The following is a 20,590-nucleotide window of genomic DNA, read 5'->3' as shown; positions in this document are numbered from 1 at the left end:
ATGCATATGTGAATTATCAAAGCAGTATTGTGATTCGAACCGCTAACCGATGGACAAACTTTATGACTCTGTGAATCTCTTTCGTAGGACTAATTTTTCCCAGATCGGACATTGCAGTTCACGCTGTGTTCATCGTTGCGTGCAGTAAACACGGGCACACAGTCTAACCAGATAATATCTGATCAAATTGTATGTGGATGCAAGGTTTGCCAGAATGTTTTATATTTCTCTCAATTTTTTGTTTTTTGGATGCAGCTGTGATTATTTTATTCAGATTATACATGTGTGCCGATTGTGCCGTGGTGCTCATGCTAGCAATGCAGGTTTAACTTGGGCTCATTTGCTAATCATGCTGGTCTATCTCTCTCTCTATCTATCTCTCATTTCTTGCCATCTTTTTATTGTGCTACAAATAACAATGGTACAGGCCAACTAAAAAAAGTTGAAGAAACGGACACTAGCAAACTTGACGATCTCTCAGGGACACAAAAAGCACTGTGCTCATTTTCTAGATAAAACAGATCAGGCTGCGTTTCAGAGTGTTTCCTCTGGACGATTCTCTTCATCCCGAATGCCAAAGTACACTGCATGACAGTGATACACGACACAGGAATTCAGTCATAAATCAGCCCCTACTTGAGGAAAACTCACGGCTTTCTGGTGAAGTTTCCAGAGATTGCTATATTTCAAACGTCTCCTATATTCTCAAGGGTTTTTTTTTTTCACAACGTTTTATAGTTTCTATAACACTTTTAATTTGTTCAGCTGAGGAATCCATCATTCCACATTACGACTGAGTTTTAAGGACATCGCAAACGCTGAGGGTACATATTCTGCAATAGTTTCTTGATGAGAAATACAGGGTGTCCAGGAATGACAGGAGATTTAAGAGGAATGAAATACGGGAAAGCAGGATCTATTCTTCCTCAGAAAATGGGTTTAGGAAGGTACTCACTCTTTTGTTAAATGCACCCCTCCTTTCAGGCCGCTGTCGAACACTCCTTTGCCTCTTCCTCCTGCTAAAATCTGAGCTTTCAGGACAATCTCCTTTGCTTCTAAAGTGGAAAAAGGGGTTAAAAAAAAGGTTAGAGTCCCAAGATGCCAGAAAAAAACACATAGCAGGTGATGCAGGTTTGAATCTGGCATGCAACAATCCCATTTACGAGACTCTCACAGTACATAGGCTAACCTCAACAAACATACAGATAAAAAAGCAAGCCAAAAAGAAAAGGAGTTGGTGTTTTCAGTTGTAAATTAACTTTAAATATTATGCTGATCTCCACAGGCATGTTTTGGGGATGTGTATTCCAGAGCAGTTAGCAATTTTGTCATTATTTCTTTCATCACGGAAACATCACTGAGATGGAAGCACAGGCTGAGGAAATAATAGCTTGTCAAGAGACATTATGTTGAAACTTTTTTTTATTATTATTATTGTAGCAGGGTGTGCAATTGATGTGTTGTATTTGCTATAATTTACCTTTTTTTTTTTTAGATGTATTTATTTATTTCCTACTTTATACAATGGTAAGCTATTGAAAAAAAAAAAGTTTATAGTTTAAGCCATATACTGTACCTGGACCCAATATATATATATCTAAAGACAAACAAAATGAATGAATTAATAAATAAAACAATACACTTTCTGTCTAATGTCATCATTATAAATATAAATATTCAGTTTTGCAAGGATATGGTTTAGAGTCAGAAGGAGGTTTAAATCATGTCACATTTTCAAGGCATATAGCAAGACTCTCATCACCTCAGAGGTTTGAACCGGAACAATGAATTGGCACATGGAATAATGACTTCACAAAGTCATTAACATCTTCACATAACCATAAAAGGCTGTCATGACTGAGAACAAAAAAAAAAAAAAAAAAAAAAAAAATTTGAATTCAACGATAAACCAAAATGTCCTGCTGGCATCTGGGAAATAAACAGAAGAGAAGAAAAAAACAGAAATGAAGATGAGAATAACCAGAAGAAGAGCAAGTGATTGACAGGTTCTGTAAGCCAATAGGAACACCTGTGGGATAAAAGGGGAGGTCTGTGAAAATGTAAATATTAATTATAAATAAGCTTAGAATAAATATAGTCGAAGAGCACTGATAACAATATTCTATATTTTTTTTTTGTTTTTTTTTTTTATAAAATTTTTGAATAATTTTTGTGTTTTCAAGTTAAGCCATTAACAAAGTCCATTAGAATCAACTGAAAGTTCATTCTACTGCAGAAGCTGTCGAGCTCACAACATCTGCACTCAACTCTAGACATGTCTTATGAAAAAATTATCTTGCCAGGCTTGAGAAAAAGACTTGGTTTTGTCCAGCATTTTACAGGATGTTTTTGTAGAAGAACAACCAATATGGCTCATGTTTTTTGTAAGGTCTCTTACGCTCACAAATGCTGCATTTATTTGATCAACAGTACAGTAAAAACAGTAATATTGTGAAATATCATTGCAATTTAAGATAACTATTTTCTATTTGAATATATCTACAAATTGTATTTATTCCTGTGATGCAAAGCTGAATTTCCAGCATCATTACTCCAGCCTTCAGTGTCACATGATCCTTCAGAAAACATTCTAATATGCTATCTGGTGCTTAAAAAGGCACGTTTCTTATTATTATAAATTTTTGAAAACAGTTGTTCTACTTAATTTTTGTTGTGGAAACCGTGGTACTTTGTTTTTCAGGATTCTCTATTGAATAGAAAGTTGAATAGAACAGCATTTCATTGAAATGGAACAGCGAGCAATGGGATTGAGTTTTCGAACCCGTAATGCCTGCAATAGCATAACATCTTAACATGACAGAGCACGAAGGCCTAGGCTTCCTTATAAGTCACTCTTAAAGAGCCAAGCTGCTCTTCGCAGCCCTCAGGGTGGACGTTAACAGTTCTCACACTTTAGGTGCTGATTAAGACTCACTATCACCGCTGTCTCTTACCCAAACCACAACTCAGCCATTGACTGGAACGCATGCATAATTTATCACTGCCACACAGATCTGATAGCATTGATCATGTGAGCGACCGTGAGAGATAAGAACACAGAAGCGGCAAAAACAGAGATACAGAAGCCGCTGGATCACTTAATCTAAACTAAGAGAGACTAAGAAAACAACTGAGGATGAACCGTGAAGATTCAGCAAAACACCTCTTGTCCCGATAAGAGATCTGACAGTGTTAGACAGGAAACTCCAGCACATGGGAATGTGATGAGCGCTACAGAGATCCAGAGATGAGAGAGATACAGAGTGAATGAAAGAGAGACACTGCGATGGAAAAATGACAGACATATTGCACATGGACTGGGAAAAAAAAGTACTCACATTTAAGTTAATCTAAACCTGATTTGAAGTTGAATAAACTATAACAGAGTTTTCATTTTTGAGTAAACTATCACTTTAATTACCAGAAAAGTTATGGATTTATGGTCTATTGAGAGAACAACTTTGCATTAACCATTCAGGCATGTACAATACAAGGCTAAGAATATGCTATGCAATTAGAACGTTTTCAAGGAGATGACAATCACTTGGCTGTGTTTTAGGCACATGTGACTTAATGAACAGCCATATAAATAGATTTTTAGCAGAAAAATGGAGAAATCATTAACACCCCTGCGAATGCTGTGAATTCAGCTGCTAAGCTACTAGGCTAAGCTGTTAACTAGATAAGCTCTTTTGGAAGTGGAATGTGGATTGCAGCAATATTCAAACACACACACTCACACACACATACAAACAAACTGTTGTTTGTGTGAACAACAGATGTGTTTTAACAGAAAGGTTCATCTCAGCCATTTCACATAATTTAACCCTCTGGAGTCTCAGGGTATTTTTGTGGCCTGGAGAAGTTTTGTCATGCCCTGACATTTGTGCTTTTTTAGTTTCTTATACACATCTACATGGCTAAAGTCTAATCTCACAGTAATCAGCACAAACTGGGCTATAATAATTTGTTAGCTGCATGTATGTACATGATAGTGTTTTTGAGAAAAAATGCGTGAAAAAAATACGCGTCGTTAGTGAAAAACTAAAAATGTTAAATCACTTGAATAAGGCATTAAAACACATTAAAGAACATTGGTTATCTTTATTTTATAAGTGCACAAAGTTTTGTTGTTATTATGTCTGTATACAAAAAAGTAGACCCTTTGCCGATTCGATTGATGTATTGCTCTTATCTGTACGATTAAAACTGAAAGTGTAATTTAAGTTCTTTTTGGGGTTATCAGGAGAAAATGCCTCATAACGTGTATACGCGTTAATCGACTTCAGAGGGTTAATAGGTTTTAATGGGTTTTTGTGAGAAGACTTGAGCTAAACTAGCTCATTAAAGTTGCCTCCATTACAACACAGTTAAATATACACACATTTTGTGAGAATAGTACAGTGGAAACACTGTAATATACTAAACAAATATTTGTTTTTACTTAATTAAATTTGTTTAATATAATTAAAGCTACACTGCCATTTGAAGCTTTGGGGTCAGTACCATTTATAATGCTTATGAAATAAGACTCTTATAAATCATGCTGAATTAGTGCTAAAAAACTAAAAAATTATAACAATAATAAAATAAAAAATAAATACATTTTATCAATGTTAAAACCAGTTGTGCTGCTTAATATTTTGGCAGAATTCATATTTTGTCAGGATTCCTTAGCCCCCCAAAAGATTATTAATAAAAAATAAAATTTCAACTAGTAGAATTATAAATTCCTTTATTGAAATTTTTTAAGTATTCATTTATAGTAAAAGTATGTATTAATTATTAAAAAAAAACAATAATAATATAAATAATAACATAATTTGTACTGAACTCAAACTTTTGAACGTAAGTACCTTTATTACATTTAGTCATTTAGCAGATGCTTTTTTTGAAGCAATTACAATTGCAAGTAAAGAACTTAATGTCTGTAATATGCTCAACAGTTTCTAGAAATATATACATGTATATTATCATTATCAAATAAAGCACTGGATGGTATCCAGGATCTCCAGTACATTACGTGCAATCCATCACTTCATGTCAATTATCTCTATTTAGCAAGTGCAGGAGTAATGCTCATGCCAAATGGTGCACTTTAATTCACAGCATCCACTTATTTCTCACAGATTAATGATGCGACGAGCAAATTAACAAGTGGAGGGAGTACATGGCCTGTGGCTTTATCATTTTAAAATGAGTTTATACATCATGCACATTTTTTTACCCTAACTTTGTAACGCCTTACAGTTCAACACAATCATGCTGACAATTCCATTCAGCCATCACTAAAGTGACACTTCAAATGCCTTCAAGAAAGAAAACTGCCTTTTTGTTTGTTTAACCTGAAGCTACACAGAAGTTACATCTTAAGATAATATATGAAGTTAATTCAGACATTTTCTCTCCAGGAACAGCCTGGAGCTCCAGGTTCAAGATCTACACTGTCTTCTCAAGATCAACAGACTTTTTGTGTGTGTGTGTGTCTCAACAATATTGTATTGTGTACAGTACAATATATATCAAATGGTCTGAGAATGTTCTGTGGGCTGTGTGTCTGAGGCAGAGACGAACCAAGGGATAAACACAAATACTACAAAATATTTTTAGGTACTGTAGGTTGGTATATACTCAAACTTTGCAAAAATAAGACATAATTGGCAAAGTATTCTGAATTGCAATGGCATTCTCATGTTTGAACATAAAAAAAAAACATAAGAACTATAGGGGAAAAAATATAGGAACATTAAAACAGAGATATTAAAACACTACTTTTTGTTTATTTATTGTTGACAATGACCACAGTGGAAGCATTTTTATGATAGCTGCATGCTTAGCATAAGTAAGACCTTATTTGAAATCTGTTATTATTTACTGAACAATATTTAATACAATACAATTAAATGGCAATTAATTAATTAGTGGGGTTAATCAGGGAAACACAATGTAATTGCCTTGTCGTGTTCATGTTATTTTAGTATCAGGTTTTGCAATTAACATTTAGAATCAGTTTTATACAATTATTTTACATTTTCATTTTGTAATATTTAGTAGTTTTATATATATATATATATATATATATATATATATATATATATATATATATATATATATATATATATATATATATATATATATATATATAAAGTGTGCGTTTTAATATGTATTTAATGTTGTTTTTTATGTGTGTATTTGTAGCTTTTTATTCATTTTATTTCAGTTTTAGTTTAAGTTATTTTAGTACATCAAGTTTAACTAAATTAAAATGAGAAATGTCTATAAAATATATATTTTTAGTTTCAGTTTCAGTGTTTATATACAACGCTTGAATATCTCATCTCACTCATATATACAACACAGCTAGATTTAAGATATTTTATAAAATAAAGACAGTTTAATGCTTTTCAAAGACCCACAGATTCCTTGTGACATTAACAGATCCATACATAGTCTATATCCAATTCAATATTTTATTAAAACATATTTCATTAAATATTTCATGACGTTATCTTGTATAATAAATTACTAATGTGTCATTGCGTCAGACATCTAATGACATGGAAATCCATTTTCTTGAAAGCTAGCATCATCTGTAAGCGTGCCAAGTTAACAAAGGTTGACTTCACAAGCAAAACATCCAACATGGTGTTTGTTCAGAACACTGTTTGATGAACTGAACTGAATGCTTAATGAACACACGCCTTATTAGGGTATAATTTTCATTACTGTCATTTCATAATTTTAAATGAGGGCAAAAATAAAAAAAATTGCCCATGAGCAAGAGTTTAAAATAAAAAAACTACTGCCTACTGAAGTGAAAGCTAATATTTTATAGCCCTAACATACTCTTTAGCCTATCTCGTGTAAGAAAAAAACTTGCAGAAGAAAATATGTTTGTACAGTTCATATGGCATCAGAAGTAATTGCAGAAATACAGACCTCGCAGTTCCTCATTAGTTCAAATGAACTCTAAACTTACTGTGTAACAATGACAGCAGTTAGTAGCTCAGCGCTGGGTTGCTGCTTCAGCTTCACTGTTTCTTATTTTCTAAATCCCTAATGTCTCTCTGGCTGTGGACATGACTGCAGGGTAAGAGACACAGAGGTGTCCTGTTGTTTGATATTCAGCGAGAGCAATGGGGCTGCGGTAATGGGGTGAGGAGCGGGGTTCAGGGGAAACCGAGAAAACACAGGGAAGACAAGATCCCTCATGTGTGTTTAAGGCCGTAAAATGGGTCTAAACAGAAGGACTGAAGTAATGTTTATTCAAGATAATGTTTTGCTATAGGGCAAATATTAGTAAATGAAACGTCCTATGATAACGGGGTTAGAGGTGTACTTCTGTGTGCATTACAGTCACTGTGATTATAGCTAATTATTGCATTATTTTCAGTCATGCAATGGAAAACATCATTATTTGCTCAGGAGTAACCAACATCAAAAAACATCAATAGCACTATTCGGACTGGATTCGTTTTCTACATAACATTCGAGTTACAATATTTGACATCGGACATTTATGATTTAATATAATGATTCAGACCGGATTGGGATTTTGTAGATTTTAAGGTTATATACACGCACACACACACACACACACACACACACACACACACACACACATTACATCATGTGCCTTAATACATCACATAAGGTTATCTGTGATTAATTATATAAGTCTAATATTACACACATTTGATAATACACTGTATTAAAAAAAAGAAAAAAAAAAGATTACTGGATTACATTTTACTGAAAAAATATGATATAAAATCTTTCTGAAAAATGGCTTTACATCCGTACTGAAGGTGCACCAGACATATAATGTATAAACACTGTCTCTTTCTGTCCTAAATCCAACTAATTTATTATTTGATGATAAGCAGAGCACAGCTCAGACTCGAGTGCTTGACCTGTAAAGCCGTCGTGGTGCGGTGTTTTTCCACCTCTAGACATCAGCGTCTGCTCCTGCCTGCACAGGAACAAGTCCGAGCGGAACAATAATTTGGCTCTAACTCCTGTCTAATGATGCCTGTCTGCTTGAAAACAGAACAGAGGTTGATAAGAGAGGGGCAATTCTTCTGTCTCAAGTTTCCTGTGTTATTTCAACTCCAGCTGTCACCACATCACTGGCAGCTGAGCTCTTGTTAAAGTCATCCACCTGCTCCTCATAACAATCCTTTATAATGATCTCCCACCTCCAGTAGGATGCTGCCGAATGCAGTAAAGCAAAGAAGCAGCCAGAGTTTCGCCACAAGACCTCGCACACCACCTGTACAGGTTGAGGAGAGGGCAACTAGGTTACCTGGAGTCTCTCGAGTGTATTCAAAATCTCACAAGATTTCTCACATTACAGAAAGCCGCACAGTGCAAAAACACAAGTATAAGAATGCTGTGTACTAATGTATGTTTTGTCTTGTTATCATCCCACATAAATGGATCCTTAATTTGCAGTTACATAAAGTAATTTGAATACACATAAAATAATAAAAATACCGCACATTTTATAGTGTATGCAAATTTAGGAAAGCAAAATTTCTTCTTTTTTTCCCATATTGTTGTGCTTTTGTGCTGCAGTAAGAATTCAAATGCTTTCAAAATACAGCATACTAAAGATAATTTTCCTGAAGGAAAATTTTCATATTTCCAATGAAGGCAGCTAAGGAAGTTTTAGTAATCTTAGGTTTTGAGGCTTTAAAGACCTAGCATGTGTCAGATGTCTGTGCACAAATTAACAACACAGCACCACTTTTGCATGGTAAAGGCTTAAATAAATGAGCGATAATAGAAAACATTAGTTCAGCAGAAAAAAACAACAACAATCTAGCAATAAGACAGTGAGAGATTAAGTTAAACTAAAAATAAAAATTCTGTTATTAAGTACTTACCTTCATGTCGTTCCAAACCCTTTAGAACTAAGCATAGACAGCAACGCAACTAACATGTTTAAGCCCCAAAAAGGTAGTAAGGACATCTTTAAAATAGTCCATGTGACATCAGTGGTTCATTTGTAATATCATGAAGCTATTAGAACACTATGTGCACAAAGAAAACTAAAATAATTAATAAATTGTTGATTAAAGTCCTTATTTTAGTTTTCTTTGCGCACAAAAATGTATTATCACGGCTTAATAAAATAAAGGTTGAACCAATGATGTCACATGGACTATTAAACCATTTTACTGCCTTTCAGGGTCTTAAACTTTTCAGATGTTTTGTGCAAGTACAGAAAGCTCTCAGATTTCATCTAAAATATCTTAATTTGTGTTCCAAAGATGAACGAAGGTCTTAAGGGTGTGGAACGACATGAGGGTGAGATATTAATGAAATAATTTTTCATTTTCACTATGGCATGCTACTAACTAGTCATTGCAGTTAGTATCGGGGGAAGGACTGCTAAAGTGAACATTTAAAAGCACAGTACTACATAGCACATTTAAAAAGTTGACAAACAAAAATTCAGGTTTCATTGGGGGGAAACAACGTAGAATTGGGTAAATATCAATGCAGTGCTGCTTTGCAAGCACTATAATGAATACTTCAGATGACAAGAACTTAAAAGTTTCAGAAGAGACAGAAGTCAGTACTCGGACTCATTACTTAAATTTAAAAGACATTTTAAAATTCCCCCTTTTACAAAACACAATCAAGTCCATCGTTCTACGTGAATCCAGCAAGCACAGAACTGCGAATCTCCTACAAGCTCTAAAAAAATCTATATTTAGCCATTTAGACTACATCTGTAAGCATTTTTCGTACTTTTCATTCATCTCTCTTTTTACAGCCGTCTCGTCCCAGGTAGGTAATGAACATTCCACGCACCACTTATCTTTCCTGTATGACAGCATTGTGTGCTGAAATCCTGTCAGTCCTGATGCATTCTGGGAACTTGTGCAGCAATACAACTTCATAGAATGATACCGCTGAGTAGTCTAAATGTTAGCAACATTGCTGAAGCTCATATTCACTCATATCACTTTAGCTGACTGACATGTTACTTACAAAGTAGTTACCTCCAAAGCTTAGGTGATTTTTCATGTCTAGACAATCAAACGGAGGCCTAATTAGTTGTTAGTACACTACATAAACACCAGCCAAACTAATTTAAGCACTGAAACTTTGTTTACGAAATCTTTGACATGCCTCGCCTCAAATTTAACATTTTGAGTTCATTCCACAGATGATCAACTGTCCGTTTCACAAGAGCTAACAAGATACAGATTGGTTATATTCGGTTTGCTTGTTTGGTAAACATCAATTTTGTGAAGGATTAATCCAAGAGAGATTGCGCTGGCTCCCAAAAACCATTTTTCAAGCTCACCAGAGGAGGCTGAAGTAATTAAGTGAGGAAAGTTTCCTCAGGGAAGCTGAGAGGCTTTCATTATCCTTTCTGATTCATTGTCCCAGCACAATATCAAACAGAGGAGAAGTAGAGAGAGCAAGAAAATGCCGCCTTGCCTCCGAGGCAGGCCGGTTGTGATTGAGCCCGAGCGAGTGTGTAAATCCGGCTGTGGTATCTGACCTCCGGCTGGCTCACTGCTTTATTTCACTCTCTGGAACACTCCGCAAGCTGTCAACATCCATGTCCACGTCAATCAACATCGCTGTGTTGTTCCCGATCTCTCTTGAGTTCCTTGGGAAGAGCAGAGCTACGGCTCAGATTTAATGGGCACATAGCAGGAGATGTTGGCAAGTAACTGAGTGGACGAGGAACACCCGGTCTAAACAAAGGGAGATAATTTAGTGTTCAGTGCTACATTAAGGGTAATTTGGAAGGCTAGCAAGTAAAGATGGGTCACAATGGCTTACTAGTCATCCAGCAACTGGATAGATGTAGATTTTTTTTCTTTTGATTTTGATATTTTAGGTGGCGGCGCTAATTAGCATGCTAATTAAAACATTTCCTCACTGTGCAAACTAACAGCTAAAGCACAGGATGCTAATTAAAACATGCCAAAAAAAAAAAAAAACATGCAAAAAAAAAAACAAACAAACAAACAAACAAACAAAGCAAAAGAAAAAGAGAAAAAAACAAAAGTTCACTAGTCAGCTAGTTGGTTGCTGGTTGAAAAGCCAGGGGGGTTCAATCTTTTCAAAAAAAAAAAAAAAGGTTGTTATTCTATATTCATTGCATTTGATTACATATAAAAAAAAATGTGTATATTAAAGATTTGTCCCCTGTCAAGTTATAGACCCATGTAAAAACCTCAAAGGAACACTCCATAATTTTTGAAAATATGCTCATTTTCCAACTCCCCTCGAGTTAAACAGTTGAGTTTTACCGTTGGCGGTAGAACTTTTAGCTTACCTTAGCATATATAATTGAATTTGATTAGACTATTAGCATCTCGCTCAAAAATTACCAAAGAGTTTTTATATTTTTCCTATTTAAAACTTGACTCTTCTGCAGTTACAACGTGTACTTAGACCGACGGAAAATGAAAATTTGCGAGTTTCTAGACTGATATGGCTAGGAACTTTACTCTCATTCCAGCGTAATAATCAAGGAACTTTGCTGTTTTACCACAGGTGCAGCAAGCACAATGATATTACGAAGTGCCTGAAAATAGTCCACAGTTAACCTCCAATGGTAGCCTATTTTCAGGCGCTGCGTAATATTATTTCGCCTGCTGCACCCATGGTAAAATCGCAACTTTTCAAATTATCAGTTGTTTGGCACTTTTCACAATAAATGTGAAAAGAAAATTTTCACATGAACTCTTTTTCTTTCTTTTTTTTAGACTGTAGTTGTCTAGTATTCGTGTTTTCACACAGAAAAAAAAGTTATAAGTTTCATTTTTCATTAAAAGTTCATTAAAGTATGTTTTGTCAAAAAAGGTCTAATTTGCTCTATCATCACACTTATTAATTTCTCTTTTCACAGCAGTTACCCATTATCTTACCCATAATAAGCAGCAATAATGTAATTTTCTAAATACTTAAAAGAACATTTTACTTCAGCATCCAGAAAAAACAAACAAAAGAAAAATAAAACCTACCATATAAAATCAGTACAGAAAGGGAACAAAAAAAAGTTGTGTTCCTTCTTCTAAATTTGGTGCTCAATAGACCATGGAACACCTCTAATAAAACATGCAATTTAGAGTCCACATCAGCAAAATAATGGTGTCGCACCTTCTGCTTGTAGAATGCTGGCAGTGCTGTGAGGTCTGAAGGCTTGAGGTATGATAATGTGCCATGTGTAATATAAACGCAGCCGAGCCGTCAACAAACCAAAATTACATTTTGATTTGTGAGTGCCTTCAAATGCAGCTTGTATTCCCTTAGTGTGTATATTGTACAATCATTTGAAAGGCATTCCTAACAACCACTGCACAAATCATTTCTTCAATTACGATTCTTTATGAGCCATAAATGGGGAGCTTTCTGTATTATGGGAAGACTTTTATTCTTTTCTTTGAGACCCAAAATTTCCATTAGTCAGTGAGTGTTAAAGTTTATGGGGTTATTTATTTGTATTTTGTATATAAAATGGTGCAATATATATATATATATATATATATATATATATATAAATATATATATATATATATATATATATATATATATATATATATATATATATATATATATATATAAATAATATATATATATATATATATATATATATATATATAAATAATATATATATATATATATATATATATTAGGGGTGTAACGGTTCACAAAATTCACGGTTCGGTTCGATACGATACACTGATGTCACGGTTCGGTTCGGTTCGGTTCGATACGTTTTAGATACAGCAAAATGTAAAAACATCTCAACTTTTCAGAATGCCGCAAGCGCACCGCGGGTCATGTGACAAGAACCAACCAATCAGCTTCATCCTTTCCCGTAACAAGGTTGAGAGCTCAGCCAAGATGAAGGAACAGCTGATCGTAGTTGTATATGGATTGCAATTTTGAAATAAATTTAGTAGCAGAGCTACTGCAAGCGATTTTTAGAGCTGCAAATCCATTTATCCTTCGCTGAAATTTCCGCGTCTCATGGAGAGAGCACGTCATTGTTGCTTAGCAAAGACAGACGCCTCATGAGCGCTTCTGCCCGAGCGCTTTGGAAAGGAGGAGAAAGACGTGCTTAGCGTTTTCCACGCGTTTTTAGGAGCGATATGTGAACGGCCCCTAAGGCGCTCGCTCACTCAGCACGCGCTGAAGGCTCGTTGCAAAATGTCTAATGCATTTAACAGACCAGAAATATAAGATCCTAAAATAACCAACAGGTCTGGTGTTTGGGTTGGATTCCCTGTAAGCTATAGTGTCTAAATGCTGCAGGGATAGTTTGCTGCGTGCATGTTTCTCCTTTTTTTCGTCTTTTCCCAGATAGTACTGACGCATATATCCCAGATATTCCCGCTGGTTTTTTTTTTTTTTTTTTTTTTGTATTCCCGCTGGTGTACCCTGTCATGTTGCAGATGCGACATACCGTTGTTTTTTTATCCACCACTCTCTTGCCATCACCATTATAGCTTAAAGGGAATCCAAAGTGCACCCAAACACCAGACCTGTTGGTTATTGGGGGATCTTCTCATTTCTAGTCTGTTAAACGCATTGGCTATTTTGCAACGAGCCTTCAGCGCGTACTGAGTGAGCGAGCGCCTGCTGAGTAGCCTAACATAAACATATAAGATGGTGTTTTTTTCTTCTTCGGGAGTGTCAGGGGCGTTGCCTGTTACGTTGTTTGGGTTATTGGGCTACCTTGTTGAACGCATATCATTATATTTCTTTCTCTCTCTTTTTTTTTTTTTTTCAAATATAATTAATTACTCCAACGAACCGTTCGGTATACATAATGCGTACCGCGTACCGAACCGAAAGCGTCGTACCGAACGGTTCAATACGAATACGCGTATCGTTACACCCCTAATATATATATATATATATATATATATATATATATATATATATATATATATATATATATATATGTGGATAGATAGATAGATAGATAGATAGATAGATAGATATATAGATAAATAGATAGATAGTGGTACACTAATCTAGCCATGTTGCTGTTATTCGACAGGTGACATGCAAGCACTGGACGCCATTAACACTGAACCTTTTTTTTTTAAAGGGGAAAAAATCTCTACAAATCTCTTTTATCTCAGATCAGAGAAAGCAACACGGCCAGCCAACCAACGGAGACAGCCAATCTAAGTGAATGACAGAATGAGAAAAAAAATAACAATAATAAAAAGATATTATGGTTAATAAAATAAAACCTCTCTCTCTCTCTCACACACACACACACACACAAACGTATTACTTTTCCTTTTTTCTTTCCTTTTTACGAAATAGTACAGAATTTTCATATTGCCCCTTTATTGCTCATCAGCCATAACATCAAAATAAATATTGGATTTTTAGTATCGACCTAAAAGCATTCCCAAATTTCCAAGTCCTCTAAAATTTGTAAGAGAATGCATGTTTTGTGCATTTCCATTACATTCATTCAAGCACAAGGAGATATTTATTTAAATGTTATTTTTCTTTTCATTGCACCACAACACACACACACACAAAGATGCAAAGAGTTATTATATGCACCCTAAATATGCAGACATATCACATTATGGGATACTAGTTAGTTTCTAGTCAACACAAGCCATGAGTGAGGAGGCTTTCGGAGCGAGGGAAGACTCAGCAGATGGCCCATATGTAGCAGAGTAATGGGTCGGCGGAGAGACATATGGTGTGATGCCACTGATGAAGAGCCTGGAGAAAAGAAGTGTGAACACATCGATGCTCCGGGGCCCTCTAAGAGCCAAAGCTGCCGATCTCACCACAACCGGACACGACTGATTGCAATTAAAAATTACTGACAATTTACAATAATTCATTAAATAATAAAGAGCAAATCATATTTAACACTGTGAATTAATTACACACTATGAAACTCCAGTAAAAGCATTTATCCACAATTATGAGGGACATTTTAAAAACCTCATGTCTGCATAAAAAGCTGTGAACATAGAAAATGGGTCACCGTGTAACAACCTTGAGCTTTTGTTTTTCAAAAACGGCTACCTTGTTAACTATTCCCCACTAAGATCAAGAGCAGTGGTCTTGATGGATAACAGCCTTAATCCAGATGATGTGAAAAGCTGTTAAGGAAATACAATCAGCAGCAAGACTCTTGCATCTCAACTCTGTGAGTAGCTAGACAGTAACTTATGTCACCTTCATCAAATTTTCCATTAAGGCTATGATCAAAAGTCAAACTATATTATGTAAACCACTCTGCATTGTGCCATATACTTCTGCCTCTCTTCTCAGGTTTGTTGAATGGCAGGTTAATTCAGCATACTGCATGAAAGTTGCTGCCTCTCTAATAAGGACACATGAGATTTGACTGCCATGCATAAACCATTGCTGTTTACTTTGAATATTCATACCTCTGTGAAATATATTAATACATCCCTCTCCTGTTAATTGTCGGTCTGACATCATTTAAAATAGATTCTAATTTCTGAATTAATCAGTGAGCAAAGAAAAGTTAGTACAAGAAAGGTAAATGTGGAACATGTTTGCCTGGATCTGGTGGCAAAGAAAAGGTTAAATATTTCTCTAACTACGCTTCTACTTGGGTCTGAATGATACAGACAGTGAGAAAAACCATTCTGGAACATTCTAGGAGACAAATCCATCAACGTTTACCCAGCAGATGCATCTGTCAACATGACCGGCGGCAGAAACAAAACAGGCCAGTGTGATTCAGCGTTCTCATTGGCTGAGAAATATCTGTTTGCGAGTACCAAGATGGAAAGGCGGCAAAAGTAATGATTAACATTTATTTTCCTTTCATGTCAGAGGACGGTGTTCTGGGAACAGGGTTTATACTGGAACCCGCATCATTCTGTGTGTTTGTTTTAACCTACATGTATGAAAAAAGGCTTCTCTCTGAGATGTATTCACATTTGATTACAGGTGTTGAAATCCACCCGTTTTCCAGACAAAAATGAGGAACCTCTCCAATTCCCTATCCTTTCAATCTTGGGTAGATCTCTCTCTCTCTCTCTCTTAAATAGGACAAGAACACGGTGAAGATAGTCTGAGAGAGTCTTTCTACGGTAGCTATGCAACCATTCTCACTTTGATTTATTGCACCTCAGTCTCAGTTCGGTGGCAAAAGTTCCCAACTTATCGTCCAATCAGAAGTCAGCGGTAGCATATTTTAGCTATGCTGTGTGACCCCGCTCTCAGTCTCTCTCTATCTTCCCCTCCTGTATCTTTCATCTTCTCTCTTGTTGTTCTTTTGTGTGTGAGTGTGTGTGTTGTGTTGATGTGCACACGTGTGTGTTTTGGCAGCAAGCAGAGCTGCATAATCGAATGGTGGTTGGTGACTGATGAAGGTAGCATCAGACTTGTCTCTTTGACAGTCAGATTACTTAACGGCACAGGGGGTTGTTTAAAATGGACCGCCCCCCCTGCCTCCATGTCAAACACAGGCCCAACTGCAACAAGGGACAGGTGTGGGATCATTAGCGCCACGGCTTGCAGTCAGCCAACAAATGTCAACAAAGAAACGCACCACTCCCTTCACAGTTTCATACTGTCTCTTGGATGAAACAGTATTCCATCTTTCTTCCAAAGATGTTAGTATAAGGAATTCTTCCTTCTATCTTTAAGGGATAGTTTGCCTAAAATTTGAAAGTGCAATCATTATTTTCTCACCCTAATGTCTTCTGAAAGCAGACTTCCTTTCTTATGTGGAACACAAATGGAGATTATTAGCAGAGTGATCAGGCTGCTCTTTTCTATACAATCAATGTGAATGGTGACTGTAGTAGTCATTTTTTAAATGAATAACAACTTAAATGTGTAACATGGAAAGTTATTAAATATCTATATACACATATACTGTACTAAGAATTGATGGAAGGTCAACAAAATTCTTAAAAAAATAAAAATAAAATAAAATTACTAAACCAAACTAAAAGTAAACTGTTCTATAATAGCATATACATACTACCAAATTAGCACAGTGCATGACATTACATAACAATATTGTAATCATTCTTTTCCTGCATTGATTGATTCTTGCATTGCATTGGCACTTTAGATCAAAAATGTATATAAATAAAATAAAATAACTTTACCGTAATAAAGGTATAGTAAGATAATAAGTAACTCACTTATAAAAAGACTAATAATAATAATAATAATAATAATAAAGTTAACAACAAACATGCAAAAACAGAAGGCGCAGCTTAGACATGTGCCGGTATTCGGCAATGCGATATATCACGATAATGAACATGCACAATATCGTTATTGTGGGCACTTCAAAATACTGTGAATAATTAATACAAATTATTCAGATTTTTTTTAATGCATTTGAAGAATACTTTCCCCATCAACTGGTCACAATGCACAACACAGCATGCTCTTATGTAAACAAAGCACAGATGAGAAGCGTGTGATTCGCTGAATGAAAGAGCACATTCACTCTCTGACAGCAGGTGGCGGTGAACAGCAGAAATGCAGCCGTTACCCTGGAAACCCCATAAAAAAAGCAGCTGCACAGAGCTGCTTTCTGAAATGTATTTAAATAATTTAAACAGCCATTGAGATTTGTGTATTCGCTATGGTGCTCATCACAGTGCCAATACAGAAATATTTTGACATAGGCTATTTATTTTCAAACTTTTTTTACATTTTAATCTGGACTACAACATGCACAAGATATTGTTTGAAAATGTTTTTATTCTTTATTGTTAAGTCACACTTTACATTAGGGTTCCATTAGCCAACATTACTTAATTCATTAGTTAACATAAACTGCCAATGCAAAATACTTCTAAATATTCATTCATCTTTGTTCATTTCAATATTTAATAAAACATAGTTGAATCAAGAGTTGCTACTGTTATTTAATGAACTCGAGCTAACTTGAAATAACAGTTGTATTTTTTAACAAAGCTTAACTTCTGTATCAAATGTAGCTATTGCTCATTGTTCATGTTAATGCATTAACTAAGGTTTAACTAATGAGATCTCATTGTAAGGTGTTACCTATTGGTCTTCATAATTCTTTAGTACTTTAATTTGGACTGCTGTATTGTATTTAAATGTTCAGTTTATTTTATGTTATGAGAAAAAAATATCAAACCCATTATACTTTATTATGACAACACTTTGTTTGGAACTAAATTTCAATACCATGATAGTAACATATACCATGATAAAAGCATTAGCAATTAATCACATCATGAATATTTGATACTGTCACATGCCTAGTGCAGCTGTATTTTTTCAATACTTTGCCGTATTGCAAGAAAATAAAAAAAAATAAAAAAACATTGCTTTCAAAAGCATTGTTTGCTGTGGTTGAGGAGCACTAAACCGTAGAGCTTCGAATTGAGCTGTCAACTGAATTGCCGCATGGGTAACTGTGCCCAACTGTGGAGTGGCATCTCTGCACTGGGGAGAACAGCTCACTGCAATATCGCAGTCTCAGAAAACCTTCACGTCTTGCTTGGTCGCCTCGTACATATTGCCAGCGCCCGGGCCCTGCCCTATCCCACAGGAACCAGACTGAAACACTCAATGTGCTGGACTGGAAATGCCATCTCGAAATATGTTCCAAATTAAGTCAGAAAAAGATGTCATTGTCTCACCATCAACATTTGACCAGAAACAGCACCTGGGCTGTAAAAACCAAACTCCTTTGAACAACAAACCCCATTTGAAATAAAATATTTTTAGTCATGGTAAGGGCTGAAGAAAATAGAATGCTGAAGAAAATGGAAAAGGTAGCGAAATTGAATGCTAAAGCCTTTTGTGTACAATGAGATAAGAAAAAAATAAGATTACAGCTGTGAGCCTCTGAAAAGCAACCATAGTCTCTTATACATGAAACCATATGAGGTTTAGAAAACCAGCACTAACAGACATTAATCCACCTCTTGGATTTAGCCCGGACTGCACCTGTACATCACAGCCATAACTAATAAAGCCACATATAAATGGTGCTTGTCTCAGAAACAGAAGCTCACATGCTTAGAAATAAATAAAAAGGCATGAAAGGAAAACAAGAATAAGCATGCATGGATAAAACAGCGAGGGAGCAATAAAACATGTAAACAGAAGAAAAGCAGAAGAAATAAGAAAAGATCTTCAGAACTGTTGACCCTTGAAGGCATGTCCACCAGAATAAAAAGCAAAAACATCAATGCAATTTGTGTTCTTCGTTCTCATTGGCTAATCCCACATTCCCCAGCTCACTGTGTGGGAGGCCAGATCTCGGCATACAAGCACCAATCGAGTTAATAAATAAACAATCTCATAAGCATGTTATCAATGAAGTGTTATTCATGTAATCATATTGTTAACTGGAAGCTATTAGAGACTTCAAAAAAAGCTGAACTAAAATAGTGAGTAGTTTAGAATGAGAAAGACACTTACTGAGTCTCTTGGCGGCCTCCAGGGCTTCAGAGGCAGTGTCAGCCACAAAGAAGCGCTGTACGGTCACGCCGCTGTCCTGCATCAGCTTCTTGCTCTGGTACTCTTGCAGGTTCAGCCATCTTCTGGGACTTACCCTAACTAACTGAAAACACAAAGACATAAACAGAAGGGATGTCATTTCTCATCACGAAATAGTGACCTAAATTAGCATGGTTATTATTATTACGGTTTTGTTAAAATGTGCTGGAAATGTTCAAAAAGTACTGACACATAAATTGTGTTTTGTATTTCAAAACAACAAACAATACATAAAATTACTTTTTGATGCATAAACACTAAAACATTAATATAACCACCGATGTCAAGATTTTAAATGACAACATGACCGACAACAGTTTATCTAATAGAGTGTACGAAATGTTCAAATAAAGCTTTAAAAAGTTTCTTAAAATGGTAAACCTCAAATTACAGACTTCAAAAATAAAAGGGTTAAGTCAAAATGATAAACGATTAATAAATTATCATATATATATCATCTGCTCCATAGGGTTGTGCCTATAGACGATAGTATCGTGTATCGACGATAGACAGAGATATCGACTATAGCAGATGTCTCTGTCGATAGTCAAGACAATATAAGGCTCATTCTCCTTTTAATATATTAAATTATAAAATTATTATTATTTATATTTTAATTGGGTGGCCTATTATAATAATTCGGCTATCACACTGACCAGATATTTCACTTCAGCACCGCATTTCGCGCGCGCACACACACACACACACACACACACACACACACACACGCACACGCAAATGAGGATTAGAGCCTATAGCCGGTCAATGAGTCTCAATCCATGAACACACGTACATCGTCTGCAGATATAAGGTATTTCATTGCACTTTTAACAAGTAATCTGAACGGCCTATATATGTGCAATATATTAACTGAGCCATCACTAACTGAGTTTAATGTCACAGTTATGTTAGAATGTATCTCATTCTTGTTTCTGTGGCAATGCGTCGGCCTTGTCATGAGGCCAAGGTCTGGAGCGCTGTATGACGGTTGCAGCAGTTCAATTCAACTTTACTCCAAATATATGAATTTACCCGTTTTAAATACTTTAAATTAACGAAATTAAATTTCGTTTTAGTCCAATAT

The 20,590-nt window shown here is 35.5% G+C and overlaps 1 protein-coding gene across 1 annotated transcript in view; it reads right to left on the bottom strand.

Annotated features, from left to right (window-relative positions):
- The window catches only part of LOC113055171 (succinate--CoA ligase [GDP-forming] subunit beta, mitochondrial), a 77,725-nt gene extending 58,104 nt beyond the window's left edge, over positions 1–19,621 (bottom strand). Inside the window, exons 1-2 of the mRNA XM_026221200.1 lie at positions 19,429–19,621; positions 956–1,055 (exon numbers count right to left, since the gene is read on the bottom strand). Of these exons, the coding sequence (XP_026076985.1) occupies positions 956–1,055; positions 19,429–19,606 (278 nt within the window). The 5' untranslated portion in view covers positions 19,607–19,621. The remainder of the gene's footprint in view (positions 1–955; positions 1,056–19,428) is intronic.
- Between the last annotated feature and the right edge of the window lie 969 nt (positions 19,622–20,590).

This window comes from Carassius auratus, chromosome 36, assembly GCF_003368295.1.
Source record: "Carassius auratus strain Wakin chromosome 36, ASM336829v1, whole genome shotgun sequence".
NCBI lineage: Eukaryota > Metazoa > Chordata > Actinopteri > Cypriniformes > Cyprinidae > Carassius > Carassius auratus.
Note: the sequence above shows the minus strand (reverse complement) of the source record. Positions and strands in the feature narration are given on the sequence as shown.